The sequence below is a fragment of the Oncorhynchus nerka genome, linkage group LG18 (genome assembly GCF_034236695.1).
Source record: "Oncorhynchus nerka isolate Pitt River linkage group LG18, Oner_Uvic_2.0, whole genome shotgun sequence".
Lineage (NCBI taxonomy): Eukaryota > Metazoa > Chordata > Actinopteri > Salmoniformes > Salmonidae > Oncorhynchus > Oncorhynchus nerka.
Window position 1 is genome coordinate 64527540 of NC_088413.1, and position 21296 is coordinate 64548835.

General features: G+C 39.8%; 1 protein-coding gene across 1 annotated transcript in view; it reads left to right on the forward strand.

Annotated features, from left to right (window-relative positions):
* The window catches only part of LOC115146334 (AT-rich interactive domain-containing protein 1B-like), a 378630-nt gene that overhangs the window by 326488 nt on the left and 30846 nt on the right, over nt 1-21296 (forward strand). Inside the window, exon 9 of the mRNA XM_065004267.1 lies at nt 18823-18956. Coding sequence (XP_064860339.1) covers nt 18823-18956 — 134 coding nt within the window. The remainder of the gene's footprint in view (nt 1-18822; nt 18957-21296) is intronic.

Genomic DNA, 21296 nt, shown 5'->3' on the forward strand with positions numbered 1-21296 from the left:
GTGAGTTTAAGAACATTAATAGACCTGAGTGAGTTTAAGAACATTAATAGAACTGAGTGAGTTTTAGAACATCATTAATAGAACTGTGTGAGTTTAAGAACATTAATAGAACTGAGTGAGTTTTTAGAACATCATTAATAGAACTGAGTGAGTTTTAGAACATCATTAATAGAACTGAGTGAGTTTTAGAACATCATTAATAGAACTGAGTGAGTTTTTAGAACATCATTAATATAACTGAGTGAGTTTTTAGAACATCATTAATAGAACTGAGTGAGTTTAAGAACATTAATAGAACTGAGTGAGTTTAAGAACATTAATAGACCTGAGTGAGTTTAAGAACATTAATAGAACTGAGTGAGTTTTAGAACATCATTAATAGAACTGTGTGAGTTTAAGAACATTAATAGAACTGAGTGAGTTTTTAGAACATCATTAATAGAACTGAGTGAGTTTTTAGAACATCATTAAGAGAACTGAGTGAGTTTTTAGAACATCATTAATAGAACTGAGTGAGTTTTTAGAACATCATTAATAGAACTGTGTGAGTTTTTAGAACATCATTAATAGAACTGAGTGAGTTTTTAGAACATTAATAGAACTGTGTGAGTTTAAGAACATTAATAGAACTGAGTGAGTTTTTAGAACATCATTAATAGAACTGAGTGAGTTTTTAGAACATCATTAATAGAACTGAGTGTGTTTTTAGAACATCATTAATAGAACTGAGTGAGTTTTTAGAACATTAATAGAACTGTGTGAGTTTAAGAACATTAATAGAACTGAGTGAGTTTTTAGAACATCATTAATAGAAATGAGTGAGTTTTTAGAACATCATTAATAGAACTGAGTGAGTTTTTAGAACATCATTAATAGAACTGAGTGAGTTTTTAGAACATCATTAAGAGAACTGAGTGAGTTTTTAGAACATCATTAATAGAACTGAGTGAGTTTTTAGAACATTAATAGAACTGAGTGAGTTTTAGAACATCATTAATAGAACTGTGTGAGTTTAAGAACATTAATAGAACTGAGTGAGTTTTTAGAACCTCATTAATAGAACTGAGTGAGTTTTTAGAACATCATTAATAGAACTGAGTGAGTTTTTAGAACATTAATAGAACTGTGTGAGTTTAAGAACATTAATAGACCTGTGTGAGTTTAAGAACATTAATAGAACTGAGTGAGTTTTAGAACATCATTAATAGAACTGAGTGAGTTTTAGAACATCATTAATAGAACTGAGTGAGTTTTAGAACATTAATAGAACTGTGTGAGTTTAAGAACATTAATAGAACTGAGTGAGTTTTTAGAACATCATTAATAGAAATGAGTGAGTTTTTAGAACATCATTAATAGAACTGAGTGAGTTTTTAGAACATCATTAATAGAACTGAGTGAGTTTTTAGAACATCATTAAGAGAACTGAGTGAGTTTTTAGAACATCATTAATAGAACTGAGTGAGTTTTTAGAACATTAATAGAACTGTGTGAGTTTAAGAACATTAATAGAACTGAGTGAGTTTTTAGAACATCATTAATAGAAATGAGTGAGTTTTTAGAACATCATTAATAGAACTGAGTGAGTTTTTAGAACATCATTAATAGAATTGAGTAAGTTTAAGAACATTAATAGAACTGAGTGAGTTTTTAGAACATTAATAGAACTGAGTGAGTTTTTAGAACATCATTAATAGAACTGAGTGAGTTTTTAGAACATCATTAATAGAACTGAGTGAGTTTTTAGAACATCATTAATAGAACTGAGTGAGTTTAAGAACATTAATAGAACTGAGTGAGTTTTTAGAACATCATTAATAGAACTGAGTGAGTTTTTAGAACATCATTAATAGAACTGAGTGAGTTTTTAGAACATTAATAGCACTGAGTGAGTTTTTAGAACATTAATAGAACTGAGTGAGTTTTAAGAACATCATTAATAGAACTGAGTGAGTTTAAGAACATTAATAGACCTGAGTGAGTTTAAGAACATTAATAGAACTGAGTGAGTTTTAGAACATCATTAATAGAACTGTGTGAGTTTAAGAACATTAATAGAACTGAGTGAGTTTTTAGAACATCATTAATAGAACTGAGTGAGTTTTTAGAACATCATTAATAGAACTGAGTGAGTTTTTAGAACATCATTAATAGAACTGAGTGAGTTTTTAGAACATCATTAATATAACTGAGTGAGTTTTTAGAACATCATTAATAGAACTGAGTGAGTTTAAGAACATTAATAGAACTGAGTGAGTTTAAGAACATTAATAGACCTGAGTGAGTTTAAGAACATTAATAGAACTGAGTGAGTTTTAGAACATCATTAATAGAACTGTGTGAGTTTAAGAACATTAATAGAACTGAGTGAGTTTTTAGAACATCATTAATAGAACTGAGTGAGTTTTTAGAACATCATTAAGAGAACTGAGTGAGTTTTTAGAACATCATTAATAGAACTGAGTGAGTTTTTAGAACATCATTAATAGAACTGTGTGAGTTTTTAGAACATCATTAATAGAACTGAGTGAGTTTTTAGAACATTAATAGAACTGTGTGAGTTTAAGAACATTAATAGAACTGAGTGAGTTTTTAGAACATCATTAATAGAACTGAGTGAGTTTTTAGAACATCATTAATAGAACTGAGTGTGTTTTTAGAACATCATTAATAGAACTGAGTGAGTTTTTAGAACATTAATAGAACTGTGTGAGTTTAAGAACATTAATAGAACTGAGTGAGTTTTTAGAACATCATTAATAGAAATGAGTGAGTTTTTAGAACATCATTAATAGAACTGAGTGAGTTTTTAGAACATCATTAATAGAACTGAGTGAGTTTTTAGAACATCATTAAGAGAACTGAGTGAGTTTTTAGAACATCATTAATAGAACTGAGTGAGTTTTTAGAACATTAATAGAACTGAGTGAGTTTTAGAACATCATTAATAGAACTGTGTGAGTTTAAGAACATTAATAGAACTGAGTGAGTTTTTAGAACCTCATTAATAGAACTGAGTGAGTTTTTAGAACATCATTAAGAGAACTGAGTGAGTTTTTAGAACATCATTAATAGAACTGAGTGAGTTTTTAGAACATCATTAATAGAACTGAGTGAGTTTAAGAACATTAATAGAACTGAGTGAGTTTTTAGAACATCATTAATAGAACTGAGTGAGTTTTTAGAACATCATTAATAGAACTGAGTGAGTTTTTAGAACATTAATAGAACTGTGTGAGTTTAAGAACATTAATAGAACTGAGTGAGTTTTTAGAACATCATTAATAGAAATGAGTGAGTTTTTAGAACATCATTAATAGAACTGAGTGAGTTTTTAGAACATCATTAATAGAACTGAGTGAGTTTTTAGAACATCATTAATAGAACTGAGTGAGTTTTTAGAACATCATTAATAGAACTGAGTGAGTTTTTAGAACATTAATAGAACTGTGTGAGTTTAAGAACATTAATAGAACTGAGTGAGTTTTTAGAACATCATTAATAGAAATGAGTGAGTTTTTAGAACATCATTAATAGAACTGAGTGAGTTTTTAGAACATCATTAATAGAATTGAGTAAGTTTAAGAACATTAATAGAACTGAGTGAGTTTTTAGAACATTAATAGAACTGAGTGAGTTTTTAGAACATCATTAATAGAACTGAGTGAGTTTTTAGAACATCATTAATATAACTGAGTGAGTTTTTAGAACATCATTAATAGAACTGAGTGAGTTTAAGAACATTAATAGAACTGAGTGAGTTTTTAGAACATCATTAATAGAACTGAGTGAGTTTTTAGAACATCATTAATAGAACTGAGTGAGTTTTTAGAACATTAATAGCACTGAGTGAGTTTTTAGAACATTAATAGAACTGAGTGAGTTTTAAGAACATCATTAATAGAACTGAGTGAGTTTAAGAACATTAATAGACCTGAGTGAGTTTAAGAACATTAATAGAACTGAGTGAGTTTTAGAACATCATTAATAGAACTGTGTGAGTTTAAGAACATTAATAGAACTGAGTGAGTTTTAGAACATCATTAATAGAACTGAGTGAGTTTTAGAACATCATTAATAGAACTGAGTGAGTTTTTAGAACATCATTAATAGAACTGAGTGAGTTTTTAGAACATCATTAATATAACTGAGTGAGTTTTTAGAACATCATTAATAGAACTGAGTGAGTTTAAGAACATTAATAGAACTGAGTGAGTTTAAGAACATTAATAGACCTGAGTGAGTTTAAGAACATTAATAGAACTGAGTGAGTTTTAGAACATCATTAATAGAACTGTGTGAGTTTAAGAACATTAATAGAACTGAGTGAGTTTTTAGAACATCATTAATAGAACTGAGTGAGTTTTTAGAACATCATTAAGAGAACTGAGTGAGTTTTTAGAACATCATTAATAGAACTGAGTGAGTTTTTAGAACATCATTAATAGAACTGTGTGAGTTTTTAGAACATCATTAATAGAACTGAGTGAGTTTTTAGAACATTAATATAACTGTGTGAGTTTAAGAACATTAATAGAACTGAGTGAGTTTTTAGAACATCATTAATAGAACTGAGTGAGTTTTTAGAACATCATTAATAGAACTGAGTGTGTTTTTAGAACATCATTAATAGAACTGAGTGAGTTTTTAGAACATTAATAGAACTGTGTGAGTTTAAGAACATTAATAGAACTGAGTGAGTTTTTAGAACATCATTAATAGAAATGAGTGAGTTTTTAGAACATCATTAATAGAACTGAGTGAGTTTTAGAACATCATTAATAGAACTGAGTGAGTTTTTAGAACATCATTAAGAGAACTGAGTGAGTTTTTAGAACATCATTAATAGAACTGAGTGAGTTTTTAGAACATTAATAGAACTGAGTGAGTTTTAGAACATCATTAATAGAACTGTGTGAGTTTAAGAACATTAATAGAACTGAGTGAGTTTTTAGAACCTCATTAATAGAACTGAGTGAGTTTTTAGAACATCATTAAGAGAACTGAGTGAGTTTTTAGAACATCATTAATAGAACTGAGTGAGTTTTTAGAACATTAATAGAACTGTGTGAGTTTAAGAACATTAATAGAACTGAGTGAGTTTTTAGAACATCATTAATAGAACTGAGTGAGTTTTTAGAACATCATTAATAGAACTGAGTGAGTTTTTAGAACATCATTAATAGAACTGAGTGAGTTTTTAGAACATTAATAGAACTGTGTGAGTTTAAGAACATTAATAGAACTGAGTGAGTTTTTAGAACATCATTAATAGAAATGAGTGAGTTTTTAGAACATCATTAATAGAACTGAGTGAGTTTTTAGAACATCATTAATAGAACTGAGTGAGTTTTTAGAACATCATTAATAGAACTGAGTGAGTTTTTAGAACATCATTAATAGAACTGAGTGAGTTTTTAGAACATCATTAATAGAACTGAGTGAGTTTTTAGAACATCATTAATAGAACTGAGTGAGTTTTTAGAACATCATTAATAGAACTGAGTGAGTTTAAGAACATTAATAGAACTGAGTGAGTTTTTAGAACATCATTAATAGAACTGAGTGAGTTTTTAGAACATCATTAATAGAACTGAGTGAGTTTTTAGAACATTAATAGAACTGAGTGAGTTTTTAGAACATTAATAGCACTGAGTGAGTTTTTAGAACATTAATAGAACTGAGTGAGTTTTAAGAACATCATTAATAGAACTGAGTGATTTTAAGAACATTAATAGAACTGAGTGAGTTTTAGAACATCATTAATAGAACTGTGTGAGTTTAAGAACATTAATAGAACTGAGTGAGTTTTTAGAACATCATTAATAGAACTGAGTGAGTTTTTAGAACATCATTAATAGAACTGAGTGAGTTTTTAGAACATCATTAATAGAACTGAGTGAGTTTTTAGAACATCATTAATAGAACTGAGTGAGTTTTTAGCACATCATTAATAGAACTGAGTGAGTTTTTAGAACATCATTAATAGAACTGAGTGAGTTTTTAGAACATCATTAATAGAACTGAGTGAGTTTTTAGAACATCATTAATAAAACTGAGTGAGTTTTTAGAACATTAATAGAACTGAGTGAGTTTTTAGAACATCATTAATAGAAATGAGTGAGTTTTTAGCACATCATTAATAGAACTGAGTGAGTTTTTAGAACATCATTAATAGAACTGAGTGAGTTTTTAGAACATCATTAATAGAACTGAGTGAGTTTTTAGAACATCATTAATAAAACTGAGTGAGTTTTTAGAACATTAATAGAACTGAGTGAGTTTTTAGAACATCATTAATAGAAATGAGTGAGTTTTTAGAACATCATTAATAGAACTGAGTGAGTTTAAGAACATTAATAGAACTGAGTGAGTTTAAGAACATTAATAGAACTGAGTGAGTTTTTAGAACATCATTAATAGAACTGAGTGAGTTTTTAGAACATCATTAATAGAACTGAGTGAGTTTTTAGAACATCATTAATAGAACTGTGTGAGTTTAAGAACATTAATAGAACTGTGTGAGTTTAAGAACATTAATAGAACTGAGTGAGTTTTTAGAACATCATTAATAGAACTGAGTGAGTTTTTAGAACATCATTAATAGAACTGAGTGAGTTTTTAGAACATCATTAATAGAACTGAGTGAGTTTTTAGTCAGTAATTTGGAACACTGTTGACACCTGTCAAGGGTTTTGGGACCCCATCTTAAACTTTCCAAAAAGGAAACTGTTCAGAGAAAAAGGGGGATGGAAGACAAACACAGTAGGATGTTTAAAACATGGATAGGGGAAGGTGTGCCTGTGTGCATTTGTGGTGTGTGTGTGTGTGTTTCTGTACATGATAAATGCACGCTCGAGGGCGCCAGGCTACCGGTCATTATGCGCATCGGTTTTCTTCATTGCGTGCAGCTTGGACTCACCTGGACTCCCTCACTTTGTTGACTACCCCTGCATATATGTCTGCTACTCTGTGTTGTTCCCTGTAGTAGTATTGTTTGTTGTGTTTAAGTCCAGGCGTTGTTCTTGTTCCGTTGCATGTCCGTCTATATTAAATGGCTCACTCCCTGTACCTGCTTCTCATCTCCTGCGTTGGGCGTTGCAAAACTAATCTGGCCAATGCTAGCATCACTGGCTAAAATTGAAAGATTTTACTGACTGCTAACTGCTGACCTGTGTTTTGCTTTATGTTTCTAATTATAGCATCTTGTATAATTTTCCTGGCTCTCTTGACTCCTCCTATAAGGGCATAAGGCTAGGCCCAAATGCAGACACAGGAGGCAGATGGTTTGAGTCTTTGATATTTATTATATTCGAAAAGGGTAGGCAAGAGAATGGTCGTGGACAGGCAAAAGGTCAAAACCAGTTCAGAGTCCAGGAAGTACAGTGTGGCAGGCAGGCTTGAGGTCAGGACAGGCAGAATGGTCAGGCAGGCGGGTACAGAGTCCAGAAACAGGCAAGGCTCAAAACCTGGAGGAATAGCAAAAGAGAATAGAAAAAGCAGGCGCATGGGAAAAACACGCTGGTTGACTTGAACAGGCAAGACAAACTGGCACAGAGAGACAGGAAACACAGACCTTACTGTGAAATGCTTACTTACAAGCCCTTAACCAACAATGTGCTGAATACAACCGATGTAGACCTTACTGTGAAATGCTTACTTACAAGCCCTTAACCAACAGATGTAGACCTTACTGTGAAATGCTTACTTACAAGCCCTTAACCAACAATGTGCTGAATACAACCGATGTAGACCTTACTGTGAAATGCTTACTTACAAGCCCTTAACCAACAATGTGCTGAATACAACAGATGTAGACCTTACTGTGAAATGCTTACTTACAAGCCCTTAACCAACAATGTGCTGAATACAACAGATGTAGACCTTACTGTGAAATGCTTACTTACAAGCCCTTAACCAACAATGTGCTGAATACAACCGATGTAGACCTTACTGTGAAATGCTTACAAGCCCTTAACAACAATGCCCTGAACCAACAGATGTAGACCTTACTGTGAAATGCTTACTTACAAGCCCTTAACCAACAGATGTAGACCTTACTGTGAAATGCTTACTTACAAGCCCTTAACCAACAGATGTAGACCTTACTGTGAAATGCTTACTTACAAGCCCTTAACCAACAGATGTAGACCTTACTGTGAAATGCTTACTTACAAGCCCTTAACCAACAGATGTAGACCTTACTGTGAAATGCTTACTTACAAGCCCTTAACCAACAATGTGCTGAATACAACAGATGTAGACCTTACTGTGAAATGCTTACTTACAAGCCCTTAACCAACAATGTGCTGAATACAACCGATGTAGACCTTACTGTGAAATGCTTACTTACAAGCCCTTAACCAACAATGTGCTGAATACAACCCATGTAGACCTTACTGTGAAATGCTTACTTACAAGCCCTTAACCAACAATGTGCTGATACAACCCATGTAGACCTTACTGTGAAATGCTTACTTACAAGCCCTTAACCAACAATGTGCTGAATACAACCGATGTAGACCTTACTGTGAAATGCTTACTTCAAGCCCTTAACCAACAATGTGCTGAATACAACCGATGTAGACCTTACTGTGAAATGCTTACTTACAAGCCCTTAACCAACCGATGTAGACCTTACTGTGAAATGCTTACTTACAAGCCCTTAACCAACAGATGTAGACCTTACTGTGAAATGCTTACTTACAAGCCCTTAACCAACAGATGTAGACCTTACTGTGAAATGCTTACTTACAAGCCCTTAACCAACAATGTGCTGAATACAACCGATGTAGACCTTACTGTGAAATGCTTACTTACAAGCCCTTAACCAACAATGTGCTGAATACAACCGATGTAGACCTTACTGTGAAATGCTTACTTACAAGCCCTTAACCAACCGATGTAGACCTTACTGTGAAATGCTTACTTACAAGCCCTTAACCAACAATGTGCTGAATACAACCGATGTAGACCTTACTGTGAAATGCTTACTTCAAGCCCTTAACCAACAATGTGCTGAATACAACCGATGTAGACCTTACTGTGAAATGCTTACTTACAAGCCCTTAACCAACAATGTGCTGAATACAACAGATGTAGACCTTACTGTGAAATGCTTACTTACAAGCCCTTAACCAACAGATGTAGACCTTACTGTGAAATGCTTACTTACAAGCCCTTAACCAACAGATGTAGACCTTACTGTGAAATGCTTACTTACAAGCCCTTAACCAACAGATGTAGACCTTACTGTGAAATGCTTACTTACAAGCCCTTAACCAACAGATGTAGACCTTACTGTGAAATGCTTACTTACAAGCCCTTAACCAACAGATGTAGACCTTACTGTGAAATGCTTACTTACAAGCCCTTAACCAACAGATGTAGACCTTACTGTGAAATGCTTACTTACAAGCCCTTAACCAACAGATGTAGACCTTACTGTGAAATGCTTACTTACAAGCCCTTAACCAACAGATGTAGACCTTACTGTGAAATGCTTACTTACAAGCCCTTAACCAACAATGTGCTGAATACAACCGATGTAGACCTTACTGTGAAATGCTTACTTACAAGCCCTTAACCAACAATGTGCTGAATACAACAGATGTAGACCTTACTGTGAAATGCTTACTTACAAGCCCTTAACCAACAATGTGCTGAATACAACCGATGTAGACCTTACTGTGAAATGCTTACTTACAAGCCCTTAACCAACAATGTGCTGAATACAACAGATGTAGACCTTACTGTTAAATGCTTACTTACAAGCCCTTAACCAATAATGTGCTGAATACAACCGATGTAGACCTTACTGTGAAATGCTTACTTACAAGCCCTTAACCAACAATGTGCTGAATACAACCGATGTAGACCTTACTGTGAAATGCTTACTTACAAGCCCTTAACCAACCGATGTAGACCTTACTGTGAAATGCTTACTTACAAGCCCTTAACCAATAATGTGCTGAATACAACCGATGTAGACCTTACTGTGAAATGCTTACTTACAAGCCCTTAACCAACAATGTGCTGAATACAACCGATGTAGACCTTACTGTGAAATGCTTACTTACAAGCCCTTAACCAACCGATGTAGACCTTACTGTGAAATGCTTACTTCAAGCCCTTAACCAACAATGTGCTGAATACAACAGATGTAGACCTTACTGTGAAATGCTTACTTACAAGCCCTTAACCAACAATGTGCTGAATACAACAGATGTAGACCTTACTGTGAAATGCTTACTTACAAGCCCTTAACCAACAATGTGCTGAATACAACAGATGTAGACCTTACTGTGAAATGCTTACTTACAAGCCCTTAACCAACAATGTGCTGAATACAACCGATGTAGACCTTACTGTGAAATGCTTACTTACAAGCCCTTAACCTCTTCAGTCGACCCTCTACTTTTTTGAACATTTAGTTAAAAATCGCGCAACATTTCAGCGCCCTGCTACTCATGCCAGGAATATAGTACGTTCATATGGTTAGAATGTGTGGATAGGAAACCCTCGGACGTTTTTAAAACTGGTTAAATCACGACTGTGGCTATTACATAACATTACATAACGTGCGTTACATCGGAAAGCGCAGGAAAACCTGATCACAGAAAATGGAAATAAATATCCTTGCGCCACTTCCAGCAATTGTTAACAGTGAGCCGAATTAGATAAGACCGAGCATTCAACTCCCACAGCATCCCCATGTTGTCTAGAGTCTTGTGAATTGAATCATCTTTGATTCTTGGTTGAACCGAAAGAGGGGCACGACTTACCTCCGGTCTCCGCCCAGATCATTCCGGAAGAGCTCTCTCCTGAAATTTTTTCCAAGACGACAGCTAATGATTTCTACATCGCCTATGGATGATTTTTATCGCTTATTAACGTTTACTAATACCTAAAGTAGCATTACAAACGTATTTCGAAGTGTTTTGTGAAAGTTTATCGTCTACTTTTTGAATTTTAAAAAATGACGTTACGTTGTGAAATCGCTGTTTTTTTCGTTTATCACACAGTTTACATATAACGATATCTTGGCTTTATATGGCCCGATTTAATCGAAATAAAGACCCAATAGTGTTTATGGGACATCTAGGAGTGCCAACAAAGAAGATGGTGAAAGGTAATGACTGTTTTCTATTTTATTGTGCGGTTTGTGTAACGCCGAAATGCTAATTATTTTGTTTACGTCCCCTGCTGTGCTTTTCTGTTGTAGTGTATTGGTGCATGCTATCAGATAATAGCTTCTCATGCTGTCGCCGAAAAGCATTTTAAAAATCTGACTTGTTGCCTGGATTCACAACGAGTGTAGCTTTAATTTGATACCCTGCATGTGTATTTTAATGAACTTTTGAGTTTTAACTAATACTATTAGCATTTAGCGTAGCGCATTTGCATTTCCAGAGCTCTAGTTGGGACGCAAGCGTCCCAAGTAGAGGCAAGAGGTTAACCAACAATGCAGTTTTATGAAAAATCAGAGTCAAAAAAAAAGATTTACTAAATAAACTAAAGTAAAAAACAAAAGAGCAACAATAAAATAACAGTAACAAGGCAATATACAGGGGGTACCGGTACCGAGTCAATGTGCAGGGGTACAGGTTAGTCCAGTTAATTGAGGTAACATGTACATGTAGGTAGGGGTAAAGTGACTATGCATATATTACAGACAATAAACAGCCAGTAGCAGCAGTGTAAAAAAAAAGGGGGGGTCAATGCAAATAGTCCAGGTAGCCATTTTGGACCTAGACTTGGCGCTCCGGTACTGCTTGCCGTGCAGTAGCAGAGATAACAGTCTATGACTAGGGCGGCAATATTTAGGGCCTTCCCCTGACACCTGCTGGTATAGAGGTCCTGGATGGCAGGAAGCTTCCAGTTTCAAATGAATGTCGACATCGCTCATATGTAATATCACAAACAAACGTAAAAATAGTTGCCACAGTGAAATGAGAATCATCTTTATCCCCCATGTGTGTTAATAATGACAAACAAATCCTCCTCCATGTTGGATCTGCTAACATTCGCTTCTCTGTGGAGAGAGCGCCCACCGTGGTCGATGGTGATGCATCATGGAGCCTGTTGACATTTGGAGAATCCTGTGTGTGTCTGCGTTGGTTGACACTGTTTGATTAATGGTGCAGATCAGGAGCGCTGCAGACAGACTATGTAAATGCTGAAGGAGCCATTAACAGACATCTTCACTGTCAATAAGAAGTGGCACAACATGATGCATACTGCTGGGGCAAATCACACAGCCTGTCAGTCTCCACTCTCATTCCACCAGACACCCAGACATAGGCCCACAGGGAGAGAGGGGTGAGGCAGGAGAGTGAGGGAGAGTGTGTATTAGGTAGTTGTTGTGAAACTGTTAGATTACTTGTTAGATATTACTGCACGGTCGGAACTTGAGGCACAAGCATTTCGCTACACCCGCATTAACATCTGCTAATCATGTGTATGTGACCAATAAAATGTGATTTGATTTGATTTGAGAAGGAGGCATTGTCTTTGTCCTATTTCAGCACTGTTACCCTGTCTCTCTCCCAGCCTGTCTTGCCATCCTCTCTCTACACCTCCCTCTCTCCATCCTTTCCCCCTCTCTCTCACTCTCATCACCCTTTCATCTAGACCCTCAGAATTGTCTCTTCCAGTTTCTGTCCTAGTTTCCATCATAGAGAATACATACTAATTAGCATGCTTAGCATGCTGATTTTCATCTTCAGAAGCAGTTATTTCGGGACAGGGAGAATGCAGTGTCAGTGAACCATGCTGTGAATACTAGATCCCCCTCCATGGATGGTACTGTATGCAGACTCTCTGTGTGTCTCTCAGTCTGTCCCCAGATGTAGCGATGATCTGAGGGTGGCTGGGAATGCAATTAGTGCTGTCTGATTGAAACACAGAGGGAAGCAGTGTGTGTGTGTGTGTGTGTGTGTGATAAAGGGCAGCTCTACTGGTCCCCCAGCTGACTTTGAAGAGGCAGAGAGCTGACAGCTCCTCGCTCTGCGGCTGCACGTGTGTGGTGTTGCCATGGAGAAAGGAGAAAGGAAGGGAGGGGGACAGTTTTAGGAGAATTGTGGACCCTCCCCCCATGTCCCCTTTTGTTTTGCTCTCTTTCTAAACCCTTGTTGTGTTTTGTCCTGAACAGCTGAGGAAGATTAAGGGGAAATTAATCTGAAACACTGGGTTTAGTTTTTACTCTTTTATAGTCCTGAATCTGATCTGAGAGCAGCATGGTGAAACATTTCAACCTGTTGTGGTCTGTGTGAAAACAAGCAGCCCTCAGACCACCTCCTCATGTGTCTGGCATGCCTTTGGCACGGCCTCACCACACCACCCACACAATCCACGGAAGGAAATAATCTGAAGATTAAGGGGAAATTGGATTTCATCTCCTCGCTGTCTGGAGATCGTCTGTCATCTGGAGAAACGCACGTGCACACCAAACAGCCTAAACCATGTCCCTGGGATTGACTATTCCAGATTCATTACGCAGAATGCCAAATGAGCAGAGCAAGGCCACTGTGATATCCAATGGCTGGATGGTGATAAGTGTGTTCGTGTTTTTCCCCAGTCCTCAGAGGCTCTCTTAAGGGCCTTGAATTATACATTATGTTTGTATCACCCATGCTTGGTCTGATACTTAGAAAAATAATATGTCTATGTTTTACATTTTAATCATTTAGCTGACACTCCTACCCAGAGTGATTTACACTAGTGAGTGCATACATTTTCATACTTTTTGCGTGCTTGTCCTCGGTGGAAATTGAACCCACAACCCTAGCATTGCAAGGGTCATGCTCTACCACCTGATCCACATAGCTTGGACCACACAGCTTGGACCATGCAGTTTAAACCACCTGTGTCAACTTGCTCTTGTCTTGTAAGTGTACCCAAGGAGCTGGGTTATCTTAGGTTTTACATTGAGATAATACTATTGCATGGCTTGTAGATGTACAACATGAGTACAGTCTTGAGTGAAGGAAGGTGTTGGGGTTTGGAGAACAGAAGAATAACATTAGGAAGCTAGGTGTTGTCCTGGCTATGTCTGCTGAAGACAGAAATTGTTTTTAAAATTACTTTGGTAGCTGTTCCTGGAGCTACAGAAACACGGCTTGTAGAAAATAAGCACTTAGAGAAAGCAAGCTTCAAAAAAATGAAATCAAAGGAAATGGAAAAGGGGCAAAGAGAGAGAGAGCGAAAAAAGAGCACTTCAGGGTAAATCCGTGCCAAATAATTCATTTCTGACCTCCTTAGCAAGTAAATTTACTAAATAAATAAGAGCTGCTTGAATGTCAAGAATGCGTTTCTGCTGCCCACAGCGTTGTGGCTCACAGGCAGCCTTGGCATCAGCACCAGCTAGGCTTTAATAAATGGCTTCTCTCTCTCCGTCGGAGCTGTTTGATGTAAGGGGGGGGCTTTTCTCAGTATTTAATATGTTAAGGCTGTCCCTTCATTCGCTGTTTTATTTTAGATTATGTTTGGGTTTAGTCAGGCAGTCAGACAGGCAGACACTAGCTGAGCTGGCTTCTTGAAATGAAGCGGAGGGCTGAGAGCTGAGGGCTGAGAGCTGAGGGCTGAGAGCTGAGGGCTGAGAGCTGAGGGCTGAGGGCTGAGAGCTGAGGGCTGAGAGCTGAGAGGGAGCTGCCTTGAGAGCAGATTGTGCCCATATATAATTCATATTGTTCATACCCTCCCACTGACTACACCAGGCAACCCCCCCTTTTTCTCTCTCTCTCACCACAGTCTCTCTCTTTTTTCTCTCTTTTTTCTCTTTTTTTTTCTCTCTTTTTCTCTCACTCTCCCTCTCACCAGGCAGGGGTGTCAGAGAGTGGTGTGGCTGGGTATTAATAGGGGCTGGATGGTGGAGGTGGCAGTACCCCTCTTTTCTTCCTGACACACTTTTGTTGCAGTGAGTGTGTACAATGGACAGCCAGGAAGGGGACTTTGACACTGACACTGTAGTGCTGCTCTGGATCTGTCTGTGTGACTGCAGCTGACTGTCTCGCACCTGGTAACCATGGCAGCCCTTGGCAACGGCCCTCACTTTCTCTCTCCCCGGGCGTGGTCAGAGACAGGCCTCCTCGGATGTCCTTCACACATGTGGGCAGAATACTAAGGACAGGGAGCAGAGCTTCATGCATGAGGACGAGGGGAGAAAGAAAGACGGACAGACAGACAGACAGGGGGAGGGAGGGAGGGAGGGAGGGAGGGGGAGGGAGGAGGGAGGGAGGGAGGGAGACAGGACTAGGGCTGGGACTGACTGCAGGTCTACTCATTTAAATAGAACAGTAATTACTCATTTGTTTATCTGATTGAAAGCACATATTATTTTTCTCAGATTATTTCAAGTGGCTCTAAATTTGGCTAACGTCTCATGAGAGCATTATTCATAATGTTTTGCGCTGGTAGTAATGACCTAGTGCTTTCTGTCTTTGTTATTTCTGGGCTTCAACTAAATCCACATTTTATGGTTAGGGACAGGAGTTTTTCCTGACTTTATGGTACAACTTGCTGCCTCACAGATTCACTTGAAAGCAGTGTCAACTCAGCAGGAACTTTTTGAGAAGCAGATAAACAAAACAGCTGGGCTGTTTATCACTGTGTTCTCCCGGGCTTCAGCAACACTGCACAAAAGCTGAGAGAGAGAGAGAGAAAGAGAGAGAGACGGTGCTGCTGGGTTTGATGCTTCTCTGTGAGAGGAGCTCAGTTTCCCCTCAACCGTCCCCTAGCTCACGCTACAATGACTACTGGATGCTACAGTACAGCTTGTTCTGTGAGCTGGAATCCCCCCCCCCCCTCTTACTGTCTCACCAGGGACACTCTTACAGTACTCTCCTTTTCCTATCTTTTCCTCTCTGCTCTCTCACTCTCTCGCTGTTTTTCTCCCTCTTCTCTTCTCTCTTTTATCTATCTCTCTCTCTCTCAATCCATCTCTACCTCTCTCTCTCTCTCTCTCTCTCAATCCCTCTCTACCTCCCTCTACCTACCTACCTACCTCCCTCCTCTCTGCTTTTCCCTCATTCTCTTTGCAGCAACAGGGTGTTTTCCCTCAGCAAAGGTGCCCGAGAGCAAGATAAATGCGCTGCGCCTTTTTTGATAGCAGCACATACATACATTAAGTGTGATTAAACGGCCTGCGTTCCCTCCATCAAGTGTTTCCTTAATGGCCTTTTTTTATGACATGATTTAGTAATAATGGACTAGCGCCACAGTCAACCTCCACTTTGTTGTAGATGTTTTGTATTACAGTATCCACATGAGAGCTGGGGCTGGTGTTTTTCTGTAAGGGCCCATGTCGGATTTAGATGCAGTATAGAGAAATAGTACTTTCCGGAACAGAAAAGATCTACTCAGACACGCATGGTAATGGTAATGACACAATGAAAACCTATCAATTACTTATTTGTTTCTTCTGGATTTATTAAAACTATCAACACCATGTGGTAACATGTTAGCTACAAATTGGGTTGCATTCTTTGAAGTAAGTAACAGAAAATACCCAATGATGCCACATCATTTCCTTGTAAATACCCGGCAAATCCCATAAAAGTCCCGTAAAATAAAGTGCTGCCAAGAAACGGTCCATAACAGGCAGGATGTGATTGATGTGAGTGTATGTTGTTGTCTGTGAGCCATGGTTTCCCTTGTGATTACAGGCCCATAGAGGGATTACATACAGTATGTATCATCACACATGCTCTAGGACTAATTGCATCTGTGAGATTAGATTACTGAGAGGTTTACCAAACCCAGCCCTCCCTCTGCCGAGTTAGTCACTGTCTCTGTCTCACATCCAATACATTGTGCCATTGTTGTCCTCCCCTGCTTGGGGAAGTTCAGTTCTTTTGACTGATTTACACAAATCCAGATTAGGAGTTTTTTTTCTAATTGTCCGCATGATCACAGTGTTTAGAGTTACACTAACAAAAATATATTATTTTATGAAGACAATGTTTCAACCATCAGGTCTCCATATTCAACAGAAAGGCAGGTGTTTTACTATGACCTTATGTCCGTGTGGTATTTTAACACAAAACTGTCCCCACTACTACTATTACTACTGTCAACCCATGTCCCTTAAATACCCGTAGTCTTCTCTACTGTCAAGGAAATGATCCACCACAGATGAGGGGATGTTCTGTGCTCCTACCTCTCTCCTTTCTCTCATTATTCAGGAGATTATTTGGACCGGCAGGAAGTAGAGTTTGTCTAACTGCTATACGTCCTGGTGCGCTGTCTTTTGACTTGGTACACGGTTGCTACAGAGCTAGCCTGGTACAGGGTACAGGGTATGGAGCGGTGGCGGAGGTTATGGAGGGGTGGCGGAGGGTATGGAGGGGTGGCGGAGGGTATGGAGCGGTGGCGGAGGGTATGGAGCGGTGGCGGAGGGTATGGAGCGGTGGCGGAGGGTATGGAGGGGTTGGTGGAGGGTATGGAGCGGTGGCGGAGGGTATGGAGGGGTTGGTGGAGGGTATGGAGCGGTGGCGGAGGGTATGGAGGGGTTGGTGGAGGGTATGGAGCGGTGGCGGAGGGTATGGAGTGGTGGCGGAGGGTATGGAGCGGTTGCGGAGGGTATGGAGCGGTGGCGGAGGGTATGGAGGGGTTGGTGGAGGGTATGGAGCGGTGGCGGAGGGTATGGAGCGGTGGCAAGGGGTATGGAGCGGTGACGGAGGGTATGGAGCGGTGGCGGAGGGTATGGAGCGGTGGCGGAGGGTATGGAGGGGTGGCGGAGGGTATCGGAGGGTATGGAGCGGTGGCGGAGGGTATGGAGCGGTGGCGGAGGGTATGGAGCGGTGGCAGAGGGTATGGAGGGGTGGCGGAGGGTATGGAGCGGTGGCGGAGGGTATGGAGAGGTGGCGGAGGGTATGGAGCGGTGGCGGAGGGTATGGAGCGGTGGCGGAGGGTATGGAGGGGTTGGCGGAGGGTATGGAGCGGTGGCGGAGGGTATGGAGCGGTGGCGGAGGGTATGGAGCGGTGGAGGAGGGTATGGAGCGGTGGCGGAGGGTATGGAGGGGCGGCGGAGGGTATGGAGCAGCGGCGGAGGGTATGGAGCGGTGGCGGAGGGTATGGAGGGGTGGCGGAGGGTATGGAGCGGTGGCGGAGGGTATGGAGGGGTGGCGGAGGGTATGGAGCGGTGGCGGAGGGTATGGAGGGGTGGCGGAGGGTATGGAGTGGTGGCGGAGGGTATGGAGGGGTGGTGGTGGGTATGGAGCGGTGGTGGAGGGTATGGAGCGGTGGCGGAGGGTGGCCATGGGCGTCCGTCTGCTGTTGGTTCTGGTTCAGCAGGTTTCTGATAAGCCCTCTGATGTCCTCCCAACACGCCGTGATGTGACGCGGAAAGGAGAAAGCACGGGATTGATTTCAGTCGTTGCCATGGCAACAAATAACATGATCCTCTCCAGAAGCACACCTTAATTAGTTAAATTATTACTTTGGGTGGAGAGGAGAGAGAGGAGAGGATGGATGAAAAGAGGAGGGGTGAGGGATTTGCAAGGGAGTAGAGGAAGGATGGGAGGATGAAACGGATTTCTATTCTGCTCTTGATCACACACTTGCTTTTAAAGAGAGATTCTGTCTTTTTTTTCAAGGAAATGTGACTCTACATTTTCAGGATGATGGTTTATACAGTACCGAAACGTATAAGCATATCCTATGACTGGCATGGCCTTATAGGCTTGCAAAAGATGCAGAAAGTCTAATCTATTACGGAGTCTTTTCTACGACTCTGTCAAAAGCCAACTAATTTCTCTCCACACCAAGTATCCAGGTCCGGTCTTTCCTCTCTAACCAGACCATTGTCTCTGTGTGTCCCAGACAGGGCAGCTACCCAGGCCCTGGCATGAACCTGATGGGAACAGCAGGATCTGGAGCCCCCTACAACCAGTCACCAGGCAACAACTCAGGCATGGGCACACCACAGGGTCCGCCCTACAACATGCCACCCTCAGGTAAGACCTGGATAGACCAACAAGGTATCTCACAGCAACCAGTAGTGAACAGTCTAAAAGGGTTGAGATTTAACTTGACTCTTTTATGGTCTTCAGTTTGACAGACTTCTAACAGTAGTGTTCATATCAGTGTCTATACTACAACAAACTAATCTGTTGTGGCGTTTTTAATAATCTAAGTAATAACAGAAGGTTAGGAGAGATGCCAGAGCTCTGCTCACTGTAAAGCTATCAAAATCAATCAAGCATTTTATCTCTAGGAATGTTATGCCAGTTGGCCTAGGCGCTCCAGATTAGTGTTTTAGGAAATGGCTCAAACTGCAACAGAACTAATCCAATGCCAGGAATACCTAGGATAGGATAAAGTAATCCTTCTCACCCCCCCCCTTAAAAGATTTAGATGCACTATTGTAAAGTGGCTGTTCCACTGGATGTCATAAGGTGAAAGCACCAATTTGTAAGTCGCTCTGGATAAGAGCGTCTGCTAAATGACTTAAATGTAATGTAAAATGTATGCCAGAACCTGTGTGACCGACTGACCAAATGACAGGGATGGACAGAGAGAGAGACAGCGAGACAAAGTGAGAGTGACTGTTCTGAAGCTGGTTAATTTCCTGCAGGCAGTTCTGTTCTGTTAATTCTCTTGTCCAGTTGACCCTCCTGAGAACAGATTAATGCAGTGCATCCCTCTTCCCTGCCCTTCACCCAGATGCGTTGTGCTAAACGCACCTCAGAGAATGCAAGTCTCTAAATGAAAAGAGCTTTCTGCGCGGCCTTACAAAACTAAATATCAGCCTGCATGACATTTGGAAGACATCAAATGAACTACAGTGCCAAGGTTCTTGAAAACTCATCTATGTTGCCCCTGGGGTGCTAAAAAAAGCTATTCATTTCACATAGTGCTGAGCACCGAACAGAAAAGTAAAATAAAGGGACGAACCTTGGGACTCTTTGCATGTAGGGACATTTTCTTCTCAATAGGAAAATATACATTCAGTTCACACTCAAGAAGTACGTAGGGATGGGATTTGGACATTTTTTTTGACTGTTCGAGTACTCGACTGACAATAAAATCTATTTTTAGAACACAGTAATGACAAAGCGAAAACAGGTTTTTAGACATTTTTACAAATGTATTAAAAATAAAAAACTTAAATATTACATTAGTATTCAGTATTCAGACCCTTTACTTAGTACTTTGTTGAAGCACCTTTGTCAGTGATTACAGCCTTGAGTCGTCTTGGGTATGACGCTATAAGCTTGGCACACCTGTATTTGGGGAATTTGTCCCATTCTTCTCTGCAGATCCTCTCAAGCTCTGTCAGATTGGATGCGCAGCGTTGCTGCACAGCTATTTTCAGGTCTCTCCAGAGATGTTAGATCGGGTTCAAGTCCGGGCTCTGGCTGGGCCACTCAAGGACATTCAGAGACTTGTTCCAAAGCCACTCCTGCGTTGTCTTGGCTGTGTGCTTAGGGTCATTGTCCTGTTGGAAGGTGAACCTTCATCCCAGTCTGAGGTCCTGTGTGCTCTGGAGCCGGTTTTTATCAAGGATCTCTCTGTACTTTGCTCCATTCATCTTTCCCTCGATCTTGACTAATCTCCCAGTCCCTGCCGCTGAAAAACTGCCACCACCATGCTTCACTGTAGGGATGGTGCCAGGTTTCTTCCAGACATGATGCTTGGCATTCAGGCCAAAGAGTTCAATCTTGGTTTAATCAGACCAGAGAATCTTGTTCATCATGGTCTGAGAGTGCTTTAGGTACCTTTTGTAAAACTCCAAGCGGGCTGTCATGTGTCTTTTACTGAGGAGTGGATTCCATCTGGCCACAGATATAGCAGATAACATAACGCAGATAACATAATGGCCTGGTTGGTGGAGTGCTGCAGATATGGTTGTCTTTCTGGAAGGTTATCCCATCTCCACAGAGGAACTCTGGAGCTCTGTCAGAGTGACCATTGGGTTCTTGGTCACCTCAACTTTTTCCATTTAAGAACGATGGAGGCCACTCTATTCCTGGGGACCTTCAATGCTGCAGAAATGTTTTGGTAACCTTACACAGATCTCTGCCTCGACTCAATCCTGTCTCGGAGCTCTACGGACAATTTCTTCAACATCATTGCTTGGTTTTTGCTCTGACATGCACTGTCAACTGTGGAACCTTATATAGACAGGTGTGTGCCTTTCCAAAACATGGCCAATCAATTGAATTCACCACAGGTTACCAGTGCAAAGTGCCTGAAACAGTTATCAAATTTGTCACATGCACCGAATACAACAACAGTTGTAGACTTGACTGTGAAATGCTTACGAGCCCTTTCCCAACAATGCAGAGTTAAAA